The sequence below is a fragment of the Pseudopipra pipra genome, chromosome 10 (genome assembly GCF_036250125.1).
Source record: "Pseudopipra pipra isolate bDixPip1 chromosome 10, bDixPip1.hap1, whole genome shotgun sequence".
Lineage (NCBI taxonomy): Eukaryota > Metazoa > Chordata > Aves > Passeriformes > Pipridae > Pseudopipra > Pseudopipra pipra.
The window spans coordinates 11,469,522-11,491,844 of NC_087558.1; the positions used below are offsets into that span (position 1 = coordinate 11,469,522).

At 47.9% G+C, this 22,323-nt stretch overlaps 1 protein-coding gene across 1 annotated transcript; it reads right to left on the reverse strand.

Annotated features, from left to right (window-relative positions):
* Positions 1–1,189: 1,189 nt before the first annotated feature.
* CLDN1 (claudin 1) lies at positions 1,190–12,908 on the reverse strand. The gene is made up of 4 exons (XM_064666225.1): positions 12,593–12,908; positions 4,192–4,356; positions 3,679–3,763; positions 1,190–3,177 (listed from the first exon to the last, which is right to left on the reverse strand). Exons 1-4 carry the CDS (start codon positions 12,813–12,815, stop codon positions 3,015–3,017), a joined length of 636 nt encoding a protein of 211 aa, XP_064522295.1. The 5' UTR covers positions 12,816–12,908; the 3' UTR covers positions 1,190–3,014.
* Positions 12,909–22,323: the final 9,415 nt, after the last annotated feature.

Here is a 22,323-nt window from a genome sequence, read left to right on the forward strand (position 1 = left end):
TCTCTTCTGCCCAGGAAACTTCAGAGCAGAACTTGCATAAGTCCTTGGAGAGGGAGCGAGCATGAAAACATGGGAAAAAATTAATCTCAATGGAAATTCTTGACTAATTGACAGGCTGGAATAAGAATGACCATAGACCCCAAACTATGCCAGGCAACCAGCCTGCTCCAGGCACTGCAAGCTCACTCAGCCAGCCACATGCCTGGCTGTTTTGCTTTGCCAGCTTTACAAGGCCTAATTAGCTCTATTCCTTTTGTTTGTAATTACAAAAGCAAACAGCCCTTGGAGAGTGAGGGACTAGAAGAGGTAGCTCCTTGACTGAGCTTAAGAAAATGTTTTAAATAAAGTTTGCTTCTCATCACAAGTACTTTAAAATATGAAAAGGATGAACACAAGAGCCCTGGCAAATGGAAAAAGGTTTCCAGGGCAGGTAGAAGCAGGGCAATAGAGCCTTGCTACCCTGGGGATGTATCACTGCAGGTTAGAAGAAACCATCCCCATTGGGAACCATTCTCTACCTGGCCTGCAAAAAAGGTACACCCAACTGGTCGTGCTGTCACAACTAGCAGAAGCACAGTACACTCCCCAAGGGGCTTTAGAGTGAGATGGATCCTCCCACAGCCCATCTCTTCATGGCTCTGTTAACCCAGAAATATCAAGGAGGTGCACATAAGAGCTCAAGAGACACACACAGATCAGCAGGTCTCTCACTGCTCTGAAGGCAGAGCATCTCATGCAGGTAGCCATAACCTGCACATACCCTAACCCAGATACAGCCATGGAAAGCACAACTGCACTGAAACAAAGCACCTCTCCTGGGAGCACCGTGGCTCCACACCCCCTCCATCCCTTCCCCATTCCTGCAGCTCCCACTCCCCCTGTAAGGGAGCCATCTGCCTTCCCCCTACCCCTTCCTGCTCCACCCAGGGTGTAGCCTGCCTTGCCAAGGAGCAGACCTTCTGGTTCCTGGGCTGCAATCACAGCAGATTACTGGGTGAGTTTCTGCCAGAGGCCACAACTGCCTGACTCACTGCAGAAGATCTGTCCCCACCTATGTCTGCTGTAGATACACACAGCTAAACAAGCTCCATCCTGGCAGGCAGCCTCCCAAAAGCCCAAGCCCCACTCTTCTCTTCCATGCACACCATCCAAGTTCTGCTCAAAAACAAGAAATGAAGTAATAGCCTGATTTTCCTTAAAAAAAGTCCATTTATTGAAATTGTTTAAACACTTTATACAAGTTCCCAATACAAGCTTCTGCTCCCTGGCTCAGGGCTAATGCAAATACAAAAGCATAGACTTCATCAGCTCTTTAATGTGACCTGAGCTGCCACCTCCTAGGACAAGAGGTCTCACGAGGCAGCTGCTGTGCACAGGCAATTCCCCATGGAGAACTGGAAGACATGTGACCCAGCTCCAAGTACAGGCCAACGTCAGCTCAAGTTGAAGCCAATGCTCTGGTTGGTTTCTTTTAGTAACTTTATGCTGCAAAAGTCAGGTAAGACAGAGGTACAAGGTTTCTACAAACCACCAACACCACGGTGGTACATAGCTCAGTCAGAGGCTCTCCCTGTCTACAGAAGGAAATCAAGAGATCTGATGCCTCTGAACACATACACAATTATAAAGCCTGGTCAGAAGCAACCATTTTCCTTCTATACAAAAAGGTTGAGCTTTGGAGAGGTGGTACCATCCTTCTAGGAATTACAACATTTAACTCCCAGGATAAGTAAACACCAAGTGACTGACTGGGTGTTTCAGGGGAAGAAGTGGGAACGTTTAATAAACTGCATGATTTCTTTTTTTTTTTTTTGGATATGACTCAATATGCAAGGATAGCTTTATCTTTAAAATGTTTGTTTCTTTCTCTTTGGTGAGCTTGGATTACAAGAAAATGTCATAAGCTTTGGATCAGTTTTCTTAGAATTTGCCTTCATATCATCACTGAAAGTGTTTAGGAGAAATACAGGATGGAATGGCAGCGTGTGAGGTATCCTTGGGGAAACATCAGGGAGTGGCAGTGCATTCAGTTTGGTTTAACACAACTAGCTGCATAAGGCAAACAGAGATCAGTAAACTAAGCCCAAATGATCCAAGGAAAGAGAGAAGTGTTAAAAGCTGACCTGTAACACACAGAAGTGGATAAAGATTCAAGCTCAGCTACCAGGGTGGGAACAAGAAGAAAATCACTGGCAGCACTTGGTGTCTAAGGAACAGCCCCACCAGAGACACAGTGAAAACAGAAGGCAATCATTTTTTTTGAGCTCTTCCCTGGCACCAGGCAAACCTGCAGCTGCTTTGGGAGTCTGATAACTTCTGTAGTTGCTACCTTACACTTCATCTTCCTTTGGCCAACAGCATGTGCACGGACAGCATGGATTTCTGTAAAGTCACTGCAATTTAATAGCGTCTGACCCTTTGTCTGCCCAGAAAGCAGGGTGTTGTGCTGAAGATGATGCCAATAAGACAGTACAAGAGTATTTTACATCTCTTCAAACATTCCTGCATTTAAAGTCCTTCCCCCAGAATTATGTTTCCCCTTAAGCTATCGGTTTCATCATTTTGTATAGAATATATGTTCCTTTAATTTCTACACACACCACACTGGGCTCTAACTTAATGGGATATGGGACTGAATTGTTACCATCTATTTAGAAAAAAAAAAAACAAAAACAAACAAAAAACCAAAAACAAACCTAAAAAAAGCACCAACATCCATCTATAAAAACAGTATCATTTTCCCTTTTACTCCCAAATGCTAAACTTAACCCAAGCTTGGAGGTTTCATCTTTCCAGTGGCAATACCTATGAACCTAGGCTAGCCTACCTCCACGGGCTGGGAGAGAAAGGAGAAGTTATGTCCAGTAGCAAAGAGGATTACAAAAATATACACATTTTTGGGAGAAGAGGAAGGCAGAACCTAGAGCCTGGACTCTGCTCAGGACAGTGGCATTATAGTGTCCTCTCCAAAACGCTTTCACTACCAGTGCTGGTGGCTCCTCTTCTTTGTTTTATTATACATAATCCTTCCCTGTGGAGGAGGCATTTTTTGGGTAGCCTCGGGTGGGTGGATATGAAGTTTCTCTCCGTGGACAGGAACAGCAGAGGAAGGATCCCCCCAGTATGGCCAGAGATGAAGCTGCCCAGCCGATGAAGAGAGCTGACCCAAACTCAAATCTGGGGGAGAAAGAAGGGAGAAAGGGAATAACACTGTGATCCAGAGGTATTACTCGTAGTAATATGTTCACGCAAAGCAGAAGGAAGCAGAAACTGGGATGGACATGGCTTCCTGAAAGGCAGCAGTTTGGAGCAGTCTGAGACTTTGTTGACCCTCAAATCCAGACCTTCAACATCAGGTTAGTCCAGTATTTTGGGTTACCCCGCACAGCTGCAAGTGTGCAGGGTGTGAACTGAGGCCAAGCTCTGAGCAAACCAGTAGTAGAAGAAAATCGTACAAGTCACATCAGTCAGGTCTCTGTCAGTGATGCTGCCTTAACAGAAAGCCAAGACCTAAAAGCCACATGGATTATCTGGTCCCAACTCTTTCTGCACAGTTTGAAGCCAACCCAGTTAGCTCAGAAAATTCCCTTTTTCTTTTGAGCTGCTGCTACTCAAAACTAAGCCCTGTGAGCATTTGCCACACTAAACTGTAATGTCTTATACCCAAAGGGTCAGTACCTGGTGTTGACAGGGGTGAAAGGGTCATAAAAGGCCCGAGCCACTCTGTTGCCATACCACGATGTGGCCACCAATGCTGCCAGACCTGCACATAAAAGGAACACAATGTCATGGCTTAAGAAAAAACAATCAATAAAATCACTGCAAAAGTATGCCTGCAGCAGAATCAGTATCTCGACTAATGGCTCAGCTGCTGCTACTCTGGGCAGTTCTGAGCTGTTCAAGTTAGTGCTGGTTGGAAGAAAAGCTAAGAAAGGATTTGAGGTCCCCCCACAGTTACACTGCACCCAAAGCAGGACTGCTGACAGCCTTTCACTGAAGCAGGGTCAAAGGCAGCTCTGCTAACAGATATTGAAGGCATGAAGTCCACATAGAGAGAGAGTGTAATGCTAGTGCCAACAGACCCATTGGATGCCTCAGGCAGCCAGAGCAACAGTGCCAAAGTCTGCTAAGACCAAAATGCCATCTAGGAAATAGCACATTTAACACTAAGCGCATCTGTATGTTACCAACCTGAAATGATGAAGATCACCCCACCAAAGACAGCCATCCGCATCTTCTTGACTTGGTCATCTTCCATACACTTCATGCACTTCATGCCAGTCACAGCAACAAACAAACCCACGAGCCCCAAGAGTATTGCAGCCACCATCAAAGCCCTTGTGGCTTGCAGACTGCCTGGAAGACATGAGGATTTGAGTTACCACAAAAAAAACTCGAAATACAAATAGAAATTCAAATTACTGGCTCAGTAGTCATGTGTCAAAATACTCCTATTCCCTGTCATACAGGATACATCCAAACAAGACACTCCTTTTTAGCTTTGGTCTCAACACTGTCATGCATCAAGATCAGAGGACTCTCAGCCTTTTCTAAAATGCATGGCAAACAAGGGCATGCAGCTTTTCTGCAGGAAATGACCTGGGAATTGCCCTCAGACATCTTTTCTTCCTTGATCATTTGAATCCCAATTGGAAGGACATATCTGTTTATCAAAAGAAGTATTCAGATTTAGGCTCTACCTTGACAAAGCACTTAAGCACACGTTTTAATATGAATAGTTCCATACATATGAATAGTCCCACAGCAGACAGCAAGGCCCCTTTACTGTTCAACACTTCCAAAATCTGCCTTTAATACAAATAACTCAGTACCAATTTAGATTTTTGTTTTGTGCTAAACTCTCAGTTTGAATCCCAGAGGGTACAAAAATACAATTGCAACAAAAACAGGATTTTCCCAGCCAATTGAAAAATGGGTTGTTTTCTACCTAAAATATTTGGCTTAGTTGACTCAAATGCTTTAAGAGCCTCTTGTGCTTTTGAAGACTTGGAACGTGGGGTGATGCCTCCCATCTGCAAGTGTTGAATTTGCCTGAGTTCTCAGAAGACAGACTTGATGTACTTTATCCAAGATTTGGTTTTATATGGACTCAGCTGAAGGCATAGACACACTAAGCCTATGAATGTTAGTTACTGAACTTGGATTTTCTTGATACCAAAGAATAATAATAATTAAATTAAGTCATTACTAAAAAAAACCTCAGGTGACAAAACATCTGACTAGCAGTGAAATAAGAGCCTGAGCTTTATTGTCTGGCAAATCAGGTTTGTTTGAAAGGCATGTATTTTAATATACAGTCCTGTAAAGATCTGGGAACAAACAGGGTTGGTTAATAAAAGGAATAAGCTCCCAGGAGCACGCTGTAACCAAGGCAGCACAAGTGTCCCCTGATACAGAAGGTTATCTAGCAGTGACACAGCTACTAGCAAACTATCACCAGAATCTTTACCAAGTCTGGAGCTCACCCTTTCAAACAGCCTGACTGCCTCCTGCAAGCGCTCTGCAAAGCACTTCAGGCTTGGAAATTACAAGACTTAAGCCTATAACAGAGCAACTTCACACTCAGTCAATGCTGGTATGTGAACCCATCTGAGTCCCTGATTCAACAATGGGCTCTCTGGCTCAATCTGAAACTCAGGAGTTCAGAGCTGGCACTGGCCAGGAGGGGAGCAAAGGCTCACACCCATCCTCTGCAGTTTCTTTACAACACTTTGCCCCACAGGACCGCTTGTGCAGGAAAATTCCTGTGACACGCACCAACACTAGGCTGTCAAGACTCCAGTTTTCTGGATCTGCCCTTCACAAAGGTTATGTTTTGTAAATAGATTATGAAAATAGTTACAAACAATACAATAAAAAGGCAATATTCAGACAATAGGAAGTGACACTTTCATGAAATGGAGTCTCGGCTTTCTTGGGAAAAAAGTACCTCAATCAGCTTGGCTAATGTTATCTCTTGCTTCCTTAAAGGGGAAGGTGACACGCCTCCACACCACCCAGGTGTTAATCAAAACCCATCTGCTGCACTGATTGCAGAAACCCATTAACAAAGCCATTTGTCACTTAAGCATAAATCACCACAGCAGTATCCAAACTCGTTTTAAATTGATTTATCTCCAACGTTAGAGATTGCACTCCAAAAGTAATTTCTATCTTACAAAAGTAATGCCAACTTTCAGAAAGGCTTCAGCTGACAAATTACCACCCAGACAGCCAATTCAGCTGCCATACATTTAAGGCTAAATTGTGGCCTATTGCAGCAACTCTGAAGAGGCCAATGGCTGAATACTATTTTTACTTAGCATGGGAAAGGGTATTTTCTGCAGAGATAAGACAAACCTGTTTTATCAAGACTACAGTAAGTTGGGCTCAGTCTTGCTGCATGAGAAATTACTTTATAGGAGAGGGTTTTGAAAGAGTTCTTTCATAAGGCTGGAAACAGGCAATGTTATCTCTAAAAACTAGAATACTACTTGAAAGGGTGGGAAGAGACCTCTCACCTTCAAACACGATGCTAAGGAACAAACACAGGAAAATGCTGAAAAATGTTTCTATGACCTCTGAAGACCTAGCTATGAAACCTGCTAAAATCTCAAGATGTGTAAGTATTAACTGGATGCACGCCATGGCACAATAGCTTTGCAGAAACAGTTGAACAAAACACAGCATTGTGAGCATTTCCCAGAGCTACCTCCTCTCAGCAGAGCCTGGGGGAACATCTCCTGGTGCCCTCACCCCCTCCTCATGCAGAGCTCAGTGGCATAGGAGGACAGAAGCATTTTGGAAATTTGCAGTAGGGCAGAAAAACAGGTTGAAGCATTTGCAGAACATACTGTTCCTTTATCCCAAGAAGCTGTAATGTGACATGGCTGTATTAGCCAACCACCCTCCACCCGCCCTGTGCTCAGAGCACAGGCTGGGAGGCGGCGTTTTTGTCCTCCTACCACTTTTGCAATGTGTGCAGTGCACTGACCACAGTTAATCATCACACAAGCTACTAGTTATTAACTACACATTAACAGCCATGTTGTCAATGGAAGCTGCACATCCAGAGGCTGGGAAAGCTAGTTTAATAACAGTTCTGTTGTTCACATGGGCCTTTCCAGGTTCTTTAAAAATCCAAAGTTATACAAGTATACTATTGTCTTGACCTGTTAAACAGGACTGGCTACTGACAGCAAGTAGAAGTACTCCACAGCAATTTAACTTTATGACTTCTACCATATTAGAGAGACATCAGGATTTCCCCCACACTCTTTGCTGCTGCAACTGTCTTACCAACAGGAAAGCCCAGGCAGTCTCAGGAGCCCTTGGGGAAAAAACAGTCCTATACAAGGTGAGACAGACTGGCCTGGCACCCAACAACAGCTGTCAGATGGCAACAGTATTTTGTCAATATAAACCAGTATTGACTTGGAAGCCAAGCCTTTTTGTTGCTGGTTAGTAATGAGAGACACAGCCTGAAAAGCCTATAGCAAGAAAGCAGCAAGGAGTGAAGAACAGAGGCTTAAAACTACTGTTAACAGTTAATAACAAATGTGTATTCTGCAAAGCATATAATACCACTTAAGTTCACAAACATGCTGCTGCAGCTCATATCTGTTTCACATAATAAACCCTACTTGTTTTAAAAACGTGCCAACAAACAGTCCTGAGTTATTGTTAGTGGGTTTGGACACAAACTACTTGATACAATTTATCTGAAGCCTACTTCTTCCTTCCCACAACTATCATTAACTGACACAAAAGTAATTGCTGGTAACTGCTTAGTTATATATATATATATGTATATAAATATATATATATATATATATAAAAAATATTTCAAAAGTACTTCACCTGCAGATGTTTAAGGGTTTTTTTCCATCATCACATTTCCTTATTTAATCTGTTTATGTAATTTACTCTACAGAAAAGCTGTTGGGAAAGTGCCATGGGATTTTTGTAATGCCTGTTTGTAATGCAAAATTGCTGTAATGGCTCTGTGTGCAGATTATTCTCTGATAGGGATGCTCATTGACAGCCTTACTTGTATTTAAAATATGGACTTTTCCTTCCCTTCCCACGGCCCTCCATGCAACTAACTGATGACAGAAAACCGGTGAAACAGATGCTGTGCAGCTCCCTCTAATCTCTGCAAGGGAAGTTCCCCGGGAGTTACAAGCAGCTCCGCAGTGTAGGAAGCACGTTATACCATCCACCTCCAAGAACAGTCAGCAGCCTTCAAATCCTTCCCACCAGGGTTTATGAACCCTGGATCCCCTGGAAGGAGTGGGATCCGAGATCCTGCTGGTCCACCCTGCCAGCATGTGAAAGTTACTGTTGTGATCTCAGCTTCAGAGGTGGCCAGCAAACATCTCTCTCACTTGCAGTCATTCTCACTGCACCCAAAAGCTACTAATGGCTTGGAGGCTTTTAACCCCCTTACCAGACCCTGCAAAGACCCACCCTGCATACCCATTACCTTCAAAGCACCCCACCACAAGTCTAGAAGACTGTACAGAGGAATCTATGCAAGACAGTAACTCTTGAGTCATGTTTCTTGACAAAATGGGAAAGGTGGGAAGTCCTCATTGCACGTCCAGTGCAAAAGCAGCAAGTTCAGTATATGACTGTGGCCTTGTACTCTGCTTACCAGAAAGCAGGAAAGGTTCAGCATCCTCCTACACTCACTAACAGAGAAAGGGTGGTGCTAAGACAAGCAGTACATGGTGCCACCATTTCCAGATTCCTGGTCAAAGGAGACCTGGGCAGCCTGTTTTCCCACGAAGCCTGGAAATTCCCTTACCAAGAGATTTAGTAACACATAGTTAACACCAGCTACTAAAGCTGCTTAGAAGCTGCTTGTAGAGCAATAAAGCCTGTGTATTGCAACAGACTCTCATCCCCTCCTGCAGAGGCACCAGGGCACACAAACAGCCTCGGTGGCATTCCAAGTAACCCTCTACCTTCCCAAAGCCAGCACAAGTGAGACTGTTTTATCAGTCAATCACGATTTTTCATGAGGAAGGAACAGGGATTGAGAAACACAGTAGCAAATTAACCCTTAACCCACATGAAAGGACAGATACCAGCAGGTTTTACCTGCTTACTCCAGATCTAAAGATGGAGAATTGGACACATGCCCCTCATGCTTTGTCCCTCCCTGGGCCATCCTCCCAACTCCCCTACCATCACTGCTGAGCTACTGTAACCTGAGCATGAACCTTTCCTTCCCCCCACCCATTCTCTTTCCCAGCTCCTGGAATGGGCTGAGCCACTATGGTAAAGGTGTAGGAGGGAAGATTTCACATTTCAGCGATGCTGCTTGACCCAGAGGGTATTCAAACCCTTGTTTATTTTCTGGGCTAGGGCACAAAGGCTCATTGTGGATGTACTAGGTTTGGTGATGAAGTGATAGATGAGTCTCAGCTTGTCTCAAGCACAGAACCTCTCCCAGCAAAACCAAACAGGGTTGATGAGTATCTTCAGCTAAAACAGCCTAGACAGGACCCAGAACAATCTCTGCTCAGAACAGGAGAATGTGGTTAGGTGGGGCTGAAATGTTTCAGAGACAGGTACGAGGAGCCCTACATCCTCCTGTCTGAGACCATCCCCCTGAGACCCCGAGGAGCACAAAGCTGAGCTAAGCTCCATGGACCATGCTGGAGGGCCACAAGAACAATGCTGAGGCTGTGCAACAAAGCCTCGTTGCAAGGGTGGCATTTGTTGCCTCTATGTCTGCGTGTGGCCACGCACTGCTTTTCACGTAAGCCAGCAAAACGCAGCCTTTCTATTGCCTGAATAGGAGCAGTGACATAAGCCCTCAGCTGAACACAGCTGCGGGAGAAGTGCCAGCATGGGTGCACTCCAGCAGTGTGCCCACACGGGAAGCTTGAGGCCCCTCACTTGATTAATGGTGCTCATCAGCTTGTGCCAACCCCACCTCTGCCATGCAAAATCGGTCCAAGCAGCCAAACACTGACACATCCTAAGGAATGGCAACAGCTACCAGATACCCAAAAGTTTGCTGGCAAAGCCTTTCAGCGTTCTCACAACCATGAGTTACTGCAGGTGTGAGAAGGTTCAGTTCTTTCTACAGGGACAAAGTAATTACAGATGTGAGCCTCTCCCATCAGCTCACGAAGCTCTGACATGTGAAGCTCTGGCAGAAAGCTTGGCCAGGCAGAAGTTCTGCTCACACAGCTATCCCACCTTCCACCTTCACCAGAATATAGATAAATGCAGTAAGGGAGCTCTCCACTGCATCTGTTCCAGGGTGCGGCTGTCGGTATAGATGGTTTTGGTTTGGTTCTTGTTTGGTTAGTTGGTTGGTTTTTGTGTGTGTGTGCGTTTGTTTTGCTTTTTTGTTCTTTGTTTTGGTTTTTTTTGGTTGGTTGGTTTTTTTTTCATCTCCACCCAAACCAGCACTGCTGGTCCCTGCCCGTGCCTATGTGGCTGTAAAACCTTGTAGGCACACCAGGAGGGAAAACAGCAGATAATGGGATAACGTTTATACCCCCAGGCACGATCTGCTTTCAAGCGGGAAAGGCACAACCTAAGCAAGCTGAGGGACCGAAAAAAAACGAGCGGCCCTTTCGCCAGCCCTCACTGATTTTCCCAATGACATCCCCTGCGACCTCCCTGTTTCTTGGGAATTTTCAAGCATGCTGAATTGCAGGGCCGGGGCAAGACGAGAACACAAAAGGTGGCACACATACTACGAGCTCAGCCTTGGTGCTTGGCACCTCCCTCCCCCGTAGCCGTAAAAGAGAAGAGCCTGTGTTGTTCGCTGGACAAAGGTGAGGGGAGCAGCTGGTTTCGGTGCTCAACCATGAATGGGCCAGGTCTGGAAGGCCTGGGGTAGGTTTCTGGGAGTCTGTTCACGGCGGGTTCCGGAGTTGATTCCGCAGGCAGGTCTCATTTACAGCACAATGGGCTGCGCACAGCCCCCGAGGCAAGGTTACCTTTCGCAACCCATCCAGGGGGTGGATGGAGATTCCTCAGCCCTGCTGGCACCTTCGCCCCCCACCCCCGGTGCGAGATAAGAGGCTTGAAGCTGAGCTTACACATAATTACCACTCAAAGCATCCCGGACTGTGTGCTCAGCCCTGCCCCGGTTAGCTCAGCCCCGCACCCCGCGGGTGCCAAGTGGGTGCGCAGCAATCCCGATGGGAGCAATCCGCGCCTCTGCAGGGCCCACGGGCGTTCGGGGCAAGGGAGCAGGAAGGACTGACGTGGGCTGGCCGCGAAAGTGGGGCGGGGGTGGTCCGACTTCACTGCGTGACACACAGGAAGGGCTAGTGGCAATCGGACTCGGGGACACTCCCCACAGGCCTCGGTTTAGGTGAAACTGCCTGCTCAATCCTTCGGGAAAGAGAAGGTGACCAAGGTGGTAATTATTATTTTATTAATTATGGAGGGATGAAGTTGTTCCAGGACTAGGGATGAGGCCACGGATATTGAGAAAGGAATACTTTTTTAAAATCCCTTTGGGTGTCGGCATAAGTTTTCTTCGCCAGCGCTCTAGAAACACCCGTCACTTTGGGCTCCAGCTCGGCGTGAGCACCCCGAGTGACACCCCAGCCAGCCTGGCCGATACCCCAGGGACACCCCAGCCAGCCAGGCTACAGCTCCTGCCTGCATGAAATGGCTTTACCGTCCCACGACAAGATAAAAGACTAAAGATTACTTTGACTGGTCTGCCTAAAAACTGCAGGCAGTGCTACACCTGGGCAGGAGGCCAGCTCACCTGACAGCCCTCTGCTTAAAAGCTCCACGGGAACAGCAGCGACTTTCCCAGAGAACAAAAGACCGAAACAGTCAAAGGCAAACAGGACCCGTACTCCAAAAGCCCACTCCGGCCCCGCTGCTGAGCTCTGCTCCCTCTCAGCCGTGTTTAGTCCTTGGCTAAACCTCCACAGCCAGAAGGTCTTGTTCACAAACACGGCGCTTTCCCGAACACACGTAGAGATCTGACCCTGCCCCTCCCGGGACCTTTTTCTTTGGGGGGGGTGGGGGGGTGGTGTGAACGGGCAGCCGGCGTGCGGGCAGGGGGCTGCGGGGCGTGCCCGGCTCCCTGCCCGGGTATCGCCCCCGCTCGGAGAGGCGGCACTGCCCAGGGTGCCCCGAAAAACAGTCACTGTAGAGTCACCCTCAGCTCCGGCGGGGAACGCACGGGGGGACCCCAAGAGACACGCATCCGACCCCCGACAGGACGAAGCGTCACGAAAGAGATGCGGGACCCCGAGCCCTGCACCTTCAACCCCAAAGGGCCAGGCTGCGTAATTCCAGCGGGACTGAGACCGTGAGACCCGACAGCAACAGCACCCCCACCGCGAGAAGCTCTTGGGATGGGTGGAAGGGACGACACACGCACGACGCGGCGGAGACGGGACACTGGACGTGCAACAGGGCTGGCACCGCCAGTCCAGGTACTTCACCTGAGCTTCGACGCGACCGACACCGCCACGGGGTAGCGACCCCACGGGGCTGGAATTCCCAGCCCCGACTGAAGGGGCATCGGGGAAGAGGGGACGGTCCCGACGGGACGGGCAGCCCCGGCCCCCTCACCACCCAAGCCCCGACTTACCCTCCAACTTGAGCAGCGAGTCGTACACCTTGCACTGGATCTGCCCCGTGCTCTGCATGGCGCACGACATCCACAGCCCCTCGTAGAGCGCCTGGGCCGTGACGATGTTGTCCCCCGCGTAGGATGCCATCTTCCACTGGGGCATGGCGGTGCTGATGATGATGCCGATCCAGCCCAGGAAGGCCAGCACGAAGCCCAGGAGCTGCAGCCCTCCGCTGGCCATGTCTGGGGTGGGGACGGGGACAAGTGGCTGCGAGGGGACCGGGAGCGCGCGCCCGCTCCTCTCTGCCGCGCGCACGGCTCTGCCGCCCGCGCGCCGCCCCGCGCGCCTCTTAAGCCCGCGCACAGCGCGCCCCCTGCCGGCCGCGCCCCGGCCCCGCCCCGCGGGGGTTCCGCGGCCCCGCGCACCCCGCGAGCCTCCTCCGCACCCCCCGAGCCTCCTCCGCACCCCCCGAGCCTTCCTCTCGTGGTTGCGGCGTCGGGGGGGATGTTCACACCCCACCCCACCCTGCCCAGGGAGTGACACCACCTCCCGCCCCCCATCAGGGTTTCACCCTGATCCGCAGTCCCTTCTCAGCCCCACGCCCCCACAGCTCCTCTTCGCCCCCCACAGCCCTTCATTCCCTCCATCTCACTCTGGAGAAACGGCTGGTGGGAGCGGTCCCTGCTGTCCTCCACTGGGGAGGGCGTGGGTCTCCCCCCTCTACTAGAGCTGAGGGTCCAGAGAACATGAACCCCCCCACTCAGCCTCCTCCGGAATGGCAGCCCGCTGCTGTCCTTTATGTGTTGGAGCTGTAAACTTCACTCTCTGTCGGGTACCTTCCCTCCCTGAGCCAGCACACTGGATGGGAAAGTGGAGACGGGGCTGTGCCCATTCCACCTGCCCAGCTGGTGCCTGTGTGACCGCCTTCCCCAGCTCACCCCAGTGCTGCCAGGCAAGGCAGGGGTTCATTTCCCACCTGGCAGACTCTGCCGGGCTCCCCGGACATGCAGCACACGTGGGGATATTTGGCTGCAGAGGAGGCAGTAGAACAATCATGGGAATTATGAGTACTATGATTTTAAAGGGCTTTCAGGGAGGCAGCTGCGCAAACACTCATCATACATGTACAAATCCAAGCTTTTGAACCAACCATTTTAATAAGGACGATTTGCTGTACTCCTTTGCATTACTGGACCTCTCATTACTGGGAGAAATTTCGATTTTTGAATGCTTCAGTGATTTACTAAGGTTCATTGAAACTAGGGGATTACAGAGAAGGAAGGAGTGCCCTCTCGCTTGGGTGTGTTTGTCCAGTTACTATAGTTTCCCTTTCTCCTGCGTGGATACTTGAATATTGACAGATCCGGACTCAGAATAGGCAAAGTGAGGAAATACTGTCTCCTTCAGAGGGCATGGACTGGGTGGTGCTGCCTGGCCTCATCACGGGCTGGATGGAGGGGACGTTCAGCCTGGACCTGCTGTAATCCCAAACTCTGAGATAAATAGGTGATAATTCCTGATAAAGGTCCTGCTGGAGGTAGAGATGGGGTTGCATTGTTTTGACACCGTGGTTTGCTGCATTCTGATGATTTAGGAGATTTTGCTGGAGCTGCTTCCCGAGATTTGCAAACAGACAAACAAACAGATTCGTGATTACCTGACCCGTCCTGTGCAATGCCGGGGGGAGGGGGCGTTAAGGGGGAGAAAAGCAGCTACAATCTCGCCCCACGGGCAGAGACAAAGCAAGGCTGGTTTGCCCGGAAAACACTTGCGGCTGCCGGTCCCCAGCGTCCCGGCAGCAGCGCTGGTGTGACGAAATCCATCCTAGTTACCTGGTAGCAAACTTCCAGTAATGTCCTTTTTCACTCTTGAAGGAACAGGGAACTGTGAATCTGCAGCTGAAGAAACGGTGTCTCTGTGGACCACAGTTTTATAGTTCTGGGACTGAGGAAGAAGAAAGCAGCATAGTTTTGTATTGGCAAGGCAGAGATAACAAAGTAGATGCTTTTCTCTGTGTATTCATGGAGAACTCCCTGAGATACAGGGAGCAGAGAAACCAGCACGGTACTGGCTGTTGGAGCTGGTTCCTGTGAGAAACAATTCCTTGCCTGATGAAGAGGCAGGGCAGAAACCTATGCAAACCTGAGGAAAACAGAGTTAGGAGTGCCTGGGTTTGATCGCTGATGTCTGTGTAGCCATATCAGTTCAGTAGTGTCCATCTGCAAAGGAATGTGCAGTCTCCCCAGTGCTTTGGAGCGCTGAACTGACTCACCCCTTTCCTGATCCTCCTGCCACCCCCCAACCCTGACAGACTGGGCAGCTCCTCACTGACTCCTGCAGTGCAAGGTCAGCTCTGGGCAGGGTTACAAGTTCCAAAGACACTTTTAGCAGGTTTAGATCCTTTGGCTACTGGCTCTGAGCAGCCAGGAGGGGGAACAGAGCTGTTCTGTATGAGAAGGACTTGGACTTTTCTACTGAACCTTCTAGGAAAGTACAGGGAGGAGTCCTGGGTGGCAATGATCCGATTGCACTTGCACTGGGAGGGACATCAAGAGTGGTCTTGAGGACATGCATGCAGCAGGCATTGTGCTGCATGATGCAGCACCCTGACCGTGCTGCTGGATTTTGGAATGACTGCAATCCATGACCATCTTGCACTTGGGAAGAGTAAGGCTTAGGCGGTATCCTTTGGGCCAGTTTGTGCCAAATGTGTCCATAGTGTGAGTCTGACTGCTTGGACATACAGTAGGACACGTGTCCTCAGTTTCTAACCCTTCCATAGAACTTGGACTGGAGACAGCCATATTCTGTGAGGGGTACTGTGGGATTAGGGTCGACACCTGCCTGGATGTGGGTGCTGTGTTCCTGAGGGGCTGTACAGCCTTCCCATTGCTGCTCTGTCCCTGATGGGTGCTGCACTGGGCAGGGTTACTGGGTGACAGAATGGCCTTTGGTCAAACAAAGCCAATGAAAGGCAATAGTGACATACATCTATGTGCTCTTGGACTTCCCACAGTCCTCATAGACTGCAGCATAGCTGTGCCTTTGTGCACACCTTCTAGGCACAAATTCAGTGGCTGCATCTTGCTTTGTGGAAATGAGAGTTTGAAGACAAGTTGCTCCTGTCTCTTTGACCACTGAACATCCCTGACAACCCATACATAGTCCCCTCATGCACAGGGTGCCAGCATCATGAACACCTAATTCATATTTTGCTTTCTAAGAACAATTTGAGGCTGATACTTATTACTCACATTTTATGAAAGATTTCAAAACCCAGCAACTATTTCTGTCGAATCATCACAAGGAATTTAAGATAAACACTGAAACTATACTTTTCCCCTTCATCACTCATCAGTGTTCTCAGTGCTCTGGAATTTGCAGTGAATTTTACAGTATTCCTAAGAGCATCTAGTCTCCTCCTCTGAACTTCCTTCCTTTCTTTGAGACATGAAATATCTTATTTCTTTTATTTGGATAATTTTCTGTGCTGCTTCAGTGGGCAAAATAAATGCTCCTTTTATTCAATAATCACCGTCTCTCTTCCTCTGCTTAAGACTCTTTTTTTTTTTTTTTTGATTGGAAGTTCCAGAGAGTTTTCACACTATTTTCACCTACTTTTCCTACCTGACTTTGGGAAATACCATTCCTTCAGATCATTAATCTCAGCTGAAAGACCTGGGTTTATCCAAGATGTTGCAATCTCCTCTGTATTCTCTAGGCTAAAGGTACTCCACTAGTGACAGTTCTTAGCAATTGGCCTGTTCTTAAGTAAACATGTGAATATTAATTTTTTTGTCCCTTTACAAAGCAGGATCAAGTGAGAAGAGGCATGTGCATAGAGAGTGGCTGAAATCAAACTGGAATGTTTCCATCTGCAGCTAGACAGACTCCTCTAATTGTTCACAGAGATTGTCCTCGTGTCCAACAGCCTGGGCTGCACAGGCCAAATGCCTAACACCTTGGTCATGTCGCTCCTTTGGGGGTTGTTAGTCAGAGAGCAGCCTCGCCACTGTACTCAGCAGAGATCTGAGCTCTGTGGGTAGTAAACGATACCTGTTTCCTTTTCTGGCAAAAACAAGCTTTAACACTTGCCAGGACTTGCAGGTGAGCAGCCTGGTTTCCTCTTCTTTCAGACATTTCTCGGGGAAGGTTTCACTATGCAATGCCCATGTTTGGGGAGCACAGGCTCACATGTAATTTTCTGTCCTCATATCCCCTAAACTTGGCCCCCAGGCTGCCCTGAATTCACCCTTGAACTAAAACTCATGTATTAGGGGAAAAATCTAATTCTAAGTTATTATAAGTGTGAGCAGGTGCACAGAGCAGGCACAGCTGCATTTTCCTGGTTTCAGAGTGAAGGCACAAGATTTCAATGGGACAAGAAAATGGGAATGGCCAGACAACATCACCTCAGCCCACTGTTTCTGGTGGCAGCCAGTCATAGAGCCAGGGAATAACACAAGCACATAGTGACCCTTCCCCAAAATGTGATCCATGTCTGAATATATCCTGAGCCAATACCAGTACTTTCAACTTTAATTTTTCACACTCAATTATTTTTTTGTAAATTCAGCTGTTTGTTTTTTGAAACTTCTGGCACCTGCAGCATTCTGCAGTGAGGAGTTTTGTAGGTTTATTCTGTGCTTTACAAGAAAGTACAACATTTGGTTTCTTTTGAACCCTATGGCTTGGTGTTTCACTCGATGTCCCAAAGGTTCTAGAGGAAAAGGGCAGACTGGTGGGACCGCATGCATTTAGCTCTAGTTTACCTTGTCTAGAAAAAAACTTAAAAAGACTTTCTTGTTTATCTGCAGGCTGCTTTTTCTTCTCTCTCTCCCACTTACTCCATCCAGGTAAAACACCCCTGCTCCAAGCAGTTTTGCAGGCAGCACCCACATGTCTTTGCCCAGATGTCAGGAGGATCTAAGACTGCTGCAAATCTTCCCTGGGATTAGTCAGGATTGTGTCCAGCCCAGTCTGCAGTGAGGGGCAGACATTGTGTTTGACCATGGTAGCAGGTGAAGCAGCCAAAGATCACAGCTTGCAGGGCTGCAGAGCACAGCAACACAAAGAAAGCTTAGCCCTTCATCTGCTGCTCCCTACTGCAGGGCTGCCATTCAGTAAAAAGTTTTAAAAAAAGCTTGTTGCCGAAGACCTCCTTCAAATTACTCTTATTGCCTAAAAGACCACAGGAGAGTGAACAACACCAAAACCAGAGCTTTTACCTGCACAGCTGAATTGAAATCTCCATTTCCAGGAGGAAAGCTTAGATTTCCTCTTTGGTATTGAAATTTGTGTTTTATGGAGGCAGCATCAGTTAGAGGGACTGACAGGACTTATTTGATACTGACTACACACAGTAAATATATTCTGAAAGTAAGATTTTAAATGGGCTGTATGAATTATTCCTTCTCAAATGTTGTGGGACAGAAACAGCATAAACCTCTTTGTGTTTGGTCAGCAGACATGACCTGGAATTTCTAATCTGCTGGAGATAAACCAAGCTAATTATCAACCCTCTTCTTGCAGTCATTCAAACATTCACATTTCCCCACTGTCTGTAATAAAGTTACAGTTTTGGAAGTAATTTCATTCTACTCTTCACATGATGGATTTCATCTGGCTGTAGTTAAAATGTGCTTATATATAACACACTGAAGTTGTGTGAGGCTGGCTGAACTTCTGACTTCTCCTCCAAACCACCCTCTGCTGAGGGCTCCGAAAGGGATTGAGTCTCCTCCCCGGCTTCTCATTTTTCACCTGTTCCCTTTGTTTTTTCTCCTCTCCTGAGTCAGCTACCTACAAATGACTGCGAGGCCCAAGACTGTGCTTCAGAATGCCCCAGAACACTGAAATCTTTCTGGTCTGTAAATAAATGGTTTTGGCATGTGTAAAGCTGCACTGTGTGTGTCATTACCCACAGCTCACAGATCACCAGGCTTGCCTGTGCAAGGCAGTGAGCTGCTGAGAAATAAAGGTGGTCCTGCACTTGGCTGCTCACATATTGTTTCCCAAAGTGATACTGGAAGCTCTGACAGAGATTCCATGGTATGAAACCCATCCCTTAAAGGCCACGAAATTTGAACTGCATGGTAGGATTTATTTTGTTTTCGATTTTTCTATTTTAGTATTGTTCTTTCACTGGACATTCTGTACCAGAGGCCAGATAGAAAACAAAAGTCAGACACAATCAAAGTACTGGAAACAATGAGTTTCATAGTACTAGAGAGGTAGTGGTGGGAAAAGCAGGGAGTTACTACATGCTGTAGGTAGAAGGTAGTGCTACATCATATCAACAAATGTCATGTTCAAAATGTATGAAACTAATCATGGTTTCAGATGATGGGACAGGTGTGGTGAGGCATCTAGGGAAGAGGTTCAGCAGTGAAGTGGCAGGTGAAGAGTGTGCCTTGTTGGAAGGGCCAACCACAAAGTGTGGCCACTAGGATAACATGGAGCACAGCAGCTCCTGCTGTCAGAGTCTCGGGGCAGGAGAGGGGGAGCAGCGAGAATAAGTGAGACCCAGGCCTGACTGAGAGAGAGGCAGATCCATACGTGTGTGAGTGTCATACTCAAGTGCATAAGCCATGAGAGAGGTGCACCAAGGTCCTGACAAGATAAAATTCATCCCTAGTACTATCCATGGAAGAGTTTTCTAAGTGTAGTTAGAAAAACATCTCTCAGATCCTTCGGGAAATGGGCTCTGCGAAGACCTAACCCTTGGCATGCAGCCATCCTGTTTGCTCTCACCATGTTCCTGATGCCTCCAAGGTCTTGGTCCTGATCCTCCAGGACCAGTTAAGCAAGAATCACATTTCTACCCAAATCTCACCAAGTGTCCACCAGAAACTTGGTGGTAGCTGATGGCTGTGCTCATTTATAAGCTTCATGACCTAGTTATGGAATGAAATTCCTGAGACTGACAAGAATCTGATCATCTGCAGAATCACCACTGAAAAATTTTTCTCTTTGGAATAACCTCAGGTTGTTCTTCCTGAAATCACGTGAAGGAAGGAGAGGGCAATGGATTGATATTAGAAAGAGATAGGAGAAGGAAGGATTCCTTATGACTAGATCTGAAGTCCTCCACAGGAACTGATGTTCAGACAGTACTGAAGACAGAGTTACCTCTGTGAAGTCAGAGTTACCACCATTTACATTGCTCAACCACCGAGCAAGTGAGCCATCAAGATCAAGTACCTGTGAGTCTGGTTTTGGGGCAACCTTCATGTCAAGGAAAAGCCCAAGTTGTATTCAGCATTTTAGAAATTACTCAAAGATTCTCATCCCAGGGTATGGCTATGTCTCACCTTTCTGTGCCTGGATCACAACCTCTATCCATTTCCTAAGCCCTTATGACATGTCAGATAATTGGTGTTGGGAAAACAAAGTGATCCAATGTCCTTCCTAGAAAGGCTCCACCACAAACTCTTGTAAGATTTCTAGATCAGGCTGTTAGGGGCAATGTAAACGTTAGGAGATGAAGTTTCAGGTCTTTTTTGGGTTGCTGAACTTAGTCCCTTTCACATGTTGCTAGGAATTCCTCTGGGGATCAATAAGACTGAAGCTATTTGTGATATCCTTGGATGTTGGAACAATTCAAGATACAATGATTACTGTGCTGTAGAAAATCTTACGACACACCAGAACCAATTAACAACTACTCAGCATCCTCACAGACATGCTGACTCTGTACAACCCTCTTCCATCACAGAATTGTCTTTGGAAACTGAGAGGAGCAGAAAGATGGGATTTGTAAGTATTGGCAATATGCTTCAGTCCTCTTAAAGACACCAGAATCAGAGCCAGGTATTTCTGAAGCACTCAGTAGCTGCTGCTGTGAAACACATGGCTGGATCAGGGTTAAGCACTTAAAGAAGTATTTAAATGTGGCCAGTTACTCTAGTGCCTATATGGGAATGAAACTCTTGAAAAGCCTTTGCTAAGTGAAAGACCCATCTGCACTGAAAGCAGAGCTTGTGTATGCTCATGTGAGTAGGCAGAGGACGAGGAGGGAAGGAGATTTTCCCGGGACTTTCTAACACACCCTTTATCGTTAGGACAGGGAGAACACATTGGCAATCCAAGGTCATATTTCAATGCCCAGAGGGAGTTTAAAACTCCAGTTATCTGGCTGCAGGTCAGAGGCTGGGGGTGTTTCTCTCACAGCTGTGTCTCTCTGCTCATGAAAACTCCTCCTTAAGCCCGATGTACACAGAAGCTTTGCTGATGAGTGTTTAGGGAGCATTCTGGTGAGCCCACACCCTGTGCTGTTGACAAAGAAGGTGAAAACGAAGCCTAAGCCAGAAGGAGGCAGAGGGATGATAGGAGAGCTTGGATGAAGAGGAGCACATCTCCATAAAGAACAGAAACTGGACCCTACATGAACCAGGACCACCAGGGCAGAACACAGACAGAATAGGAGAAAGAGGGAAAGGACATGTTGTGCTTTCCTCTCCTCGCGCACAGAGAGGCTCCCATGTGAGGGACAGGACAGGACCAGACAGGACAGAGGGGAGGGGAGGGGAGAGGAGGGAAGAGGAGGGGAGGGGAGGGGAGGCCTCTGAAGACACTCCCTGTATAAATGCCTTGGGTGAGATGAGCACTAGAATCATCCGCTGTTGTCTCCTGTCCCAGGGCTAGGACTGCAGCTCTGTCCATGTCTCCCCATTCCTTAGTGATTCTGCCAAAGACTAGGCCGTCCTTTCCTTTCCTCTTTCCTCCTCCTCCGTGTTTTTGCCCTTCAGCCTACAGCACATCTTGCCTGCATGATGAAGGCAGAGAGTGATAAGGTGTATGTGAACCATGAGGGGCCCTGCTCGTGCTAATTTGTTCAGCAGCAGGGGCAAAACCATCCCATCTCTGTCAGTTACCTGTACAAGGAGAGTGCTGAAGTGAGGGGGTGGCCTTATAGGAGCCTTTGTCTGCAGTTGGCTTCTCCCCCTTTCCAGAGCCCATCTGTGCACAGAGGGTACAGTGCCTCGGGGGGGGGGGCAGACCTGGGGGTCACTCTGCATCAGCTCTGGGCAGTGTTCGATGTGCAGTTTGGATGTTGAGTATTAAACAGAAGGGGACAATGAGTGTGTGGGGAGGAACTGGGGACAGGCAGGTGGGCAGGCTGATTTTAACAGTTGCAGCACGAGAGCTCTGCAGGGAAACTCCTTGCAGATCCTGTACGCAAACCCGACCCCAGCTCGTCTAACCAGGTCTCAAAACTGTCCTGTGCTCATGGTCTGTGAATCACAGCAGCAACTCTTTTCCCTGAGCCTCATCTATTGTCCTCCTTGGCTTTTCATAGTAGATCAAACATCCTGTTACCAGACTGTGCATTTCTAACCCTGTAGTTACTTTTATGCCCTCCTCGATGAGTCTCTTGGAGGGTCTTTCATCACTCTCTGATAAGCAGGTTGGTGAGTAGCAGTGAGGGGCACAGAGGTCTGAAACATATGTTTCTTGTGAAGTGAGTCACAAGAGGAGGTGGGTTCCAGCCAGGAGGGCCCTGCAGGGTGAAGCACACGGACGGCCCCTCTCAGCTGAGGTGAGCCGAGGTCCTGAGGAGCGGCCGCAGCACAGACAGTACAAACCCCTCCCACCACGGGACTTTTTTTCCCGTGCTTTTCTCTGGTACTCTGGAAAGAGCTAAGTATTCACGCTGCTCTCCCTTCCCTTCCCGCACGACAGGTAATAGTGGTGCGGATCTTGTGCTTCACTTGCATTTTATCACGTTTGCATCGGGGCACGGGAA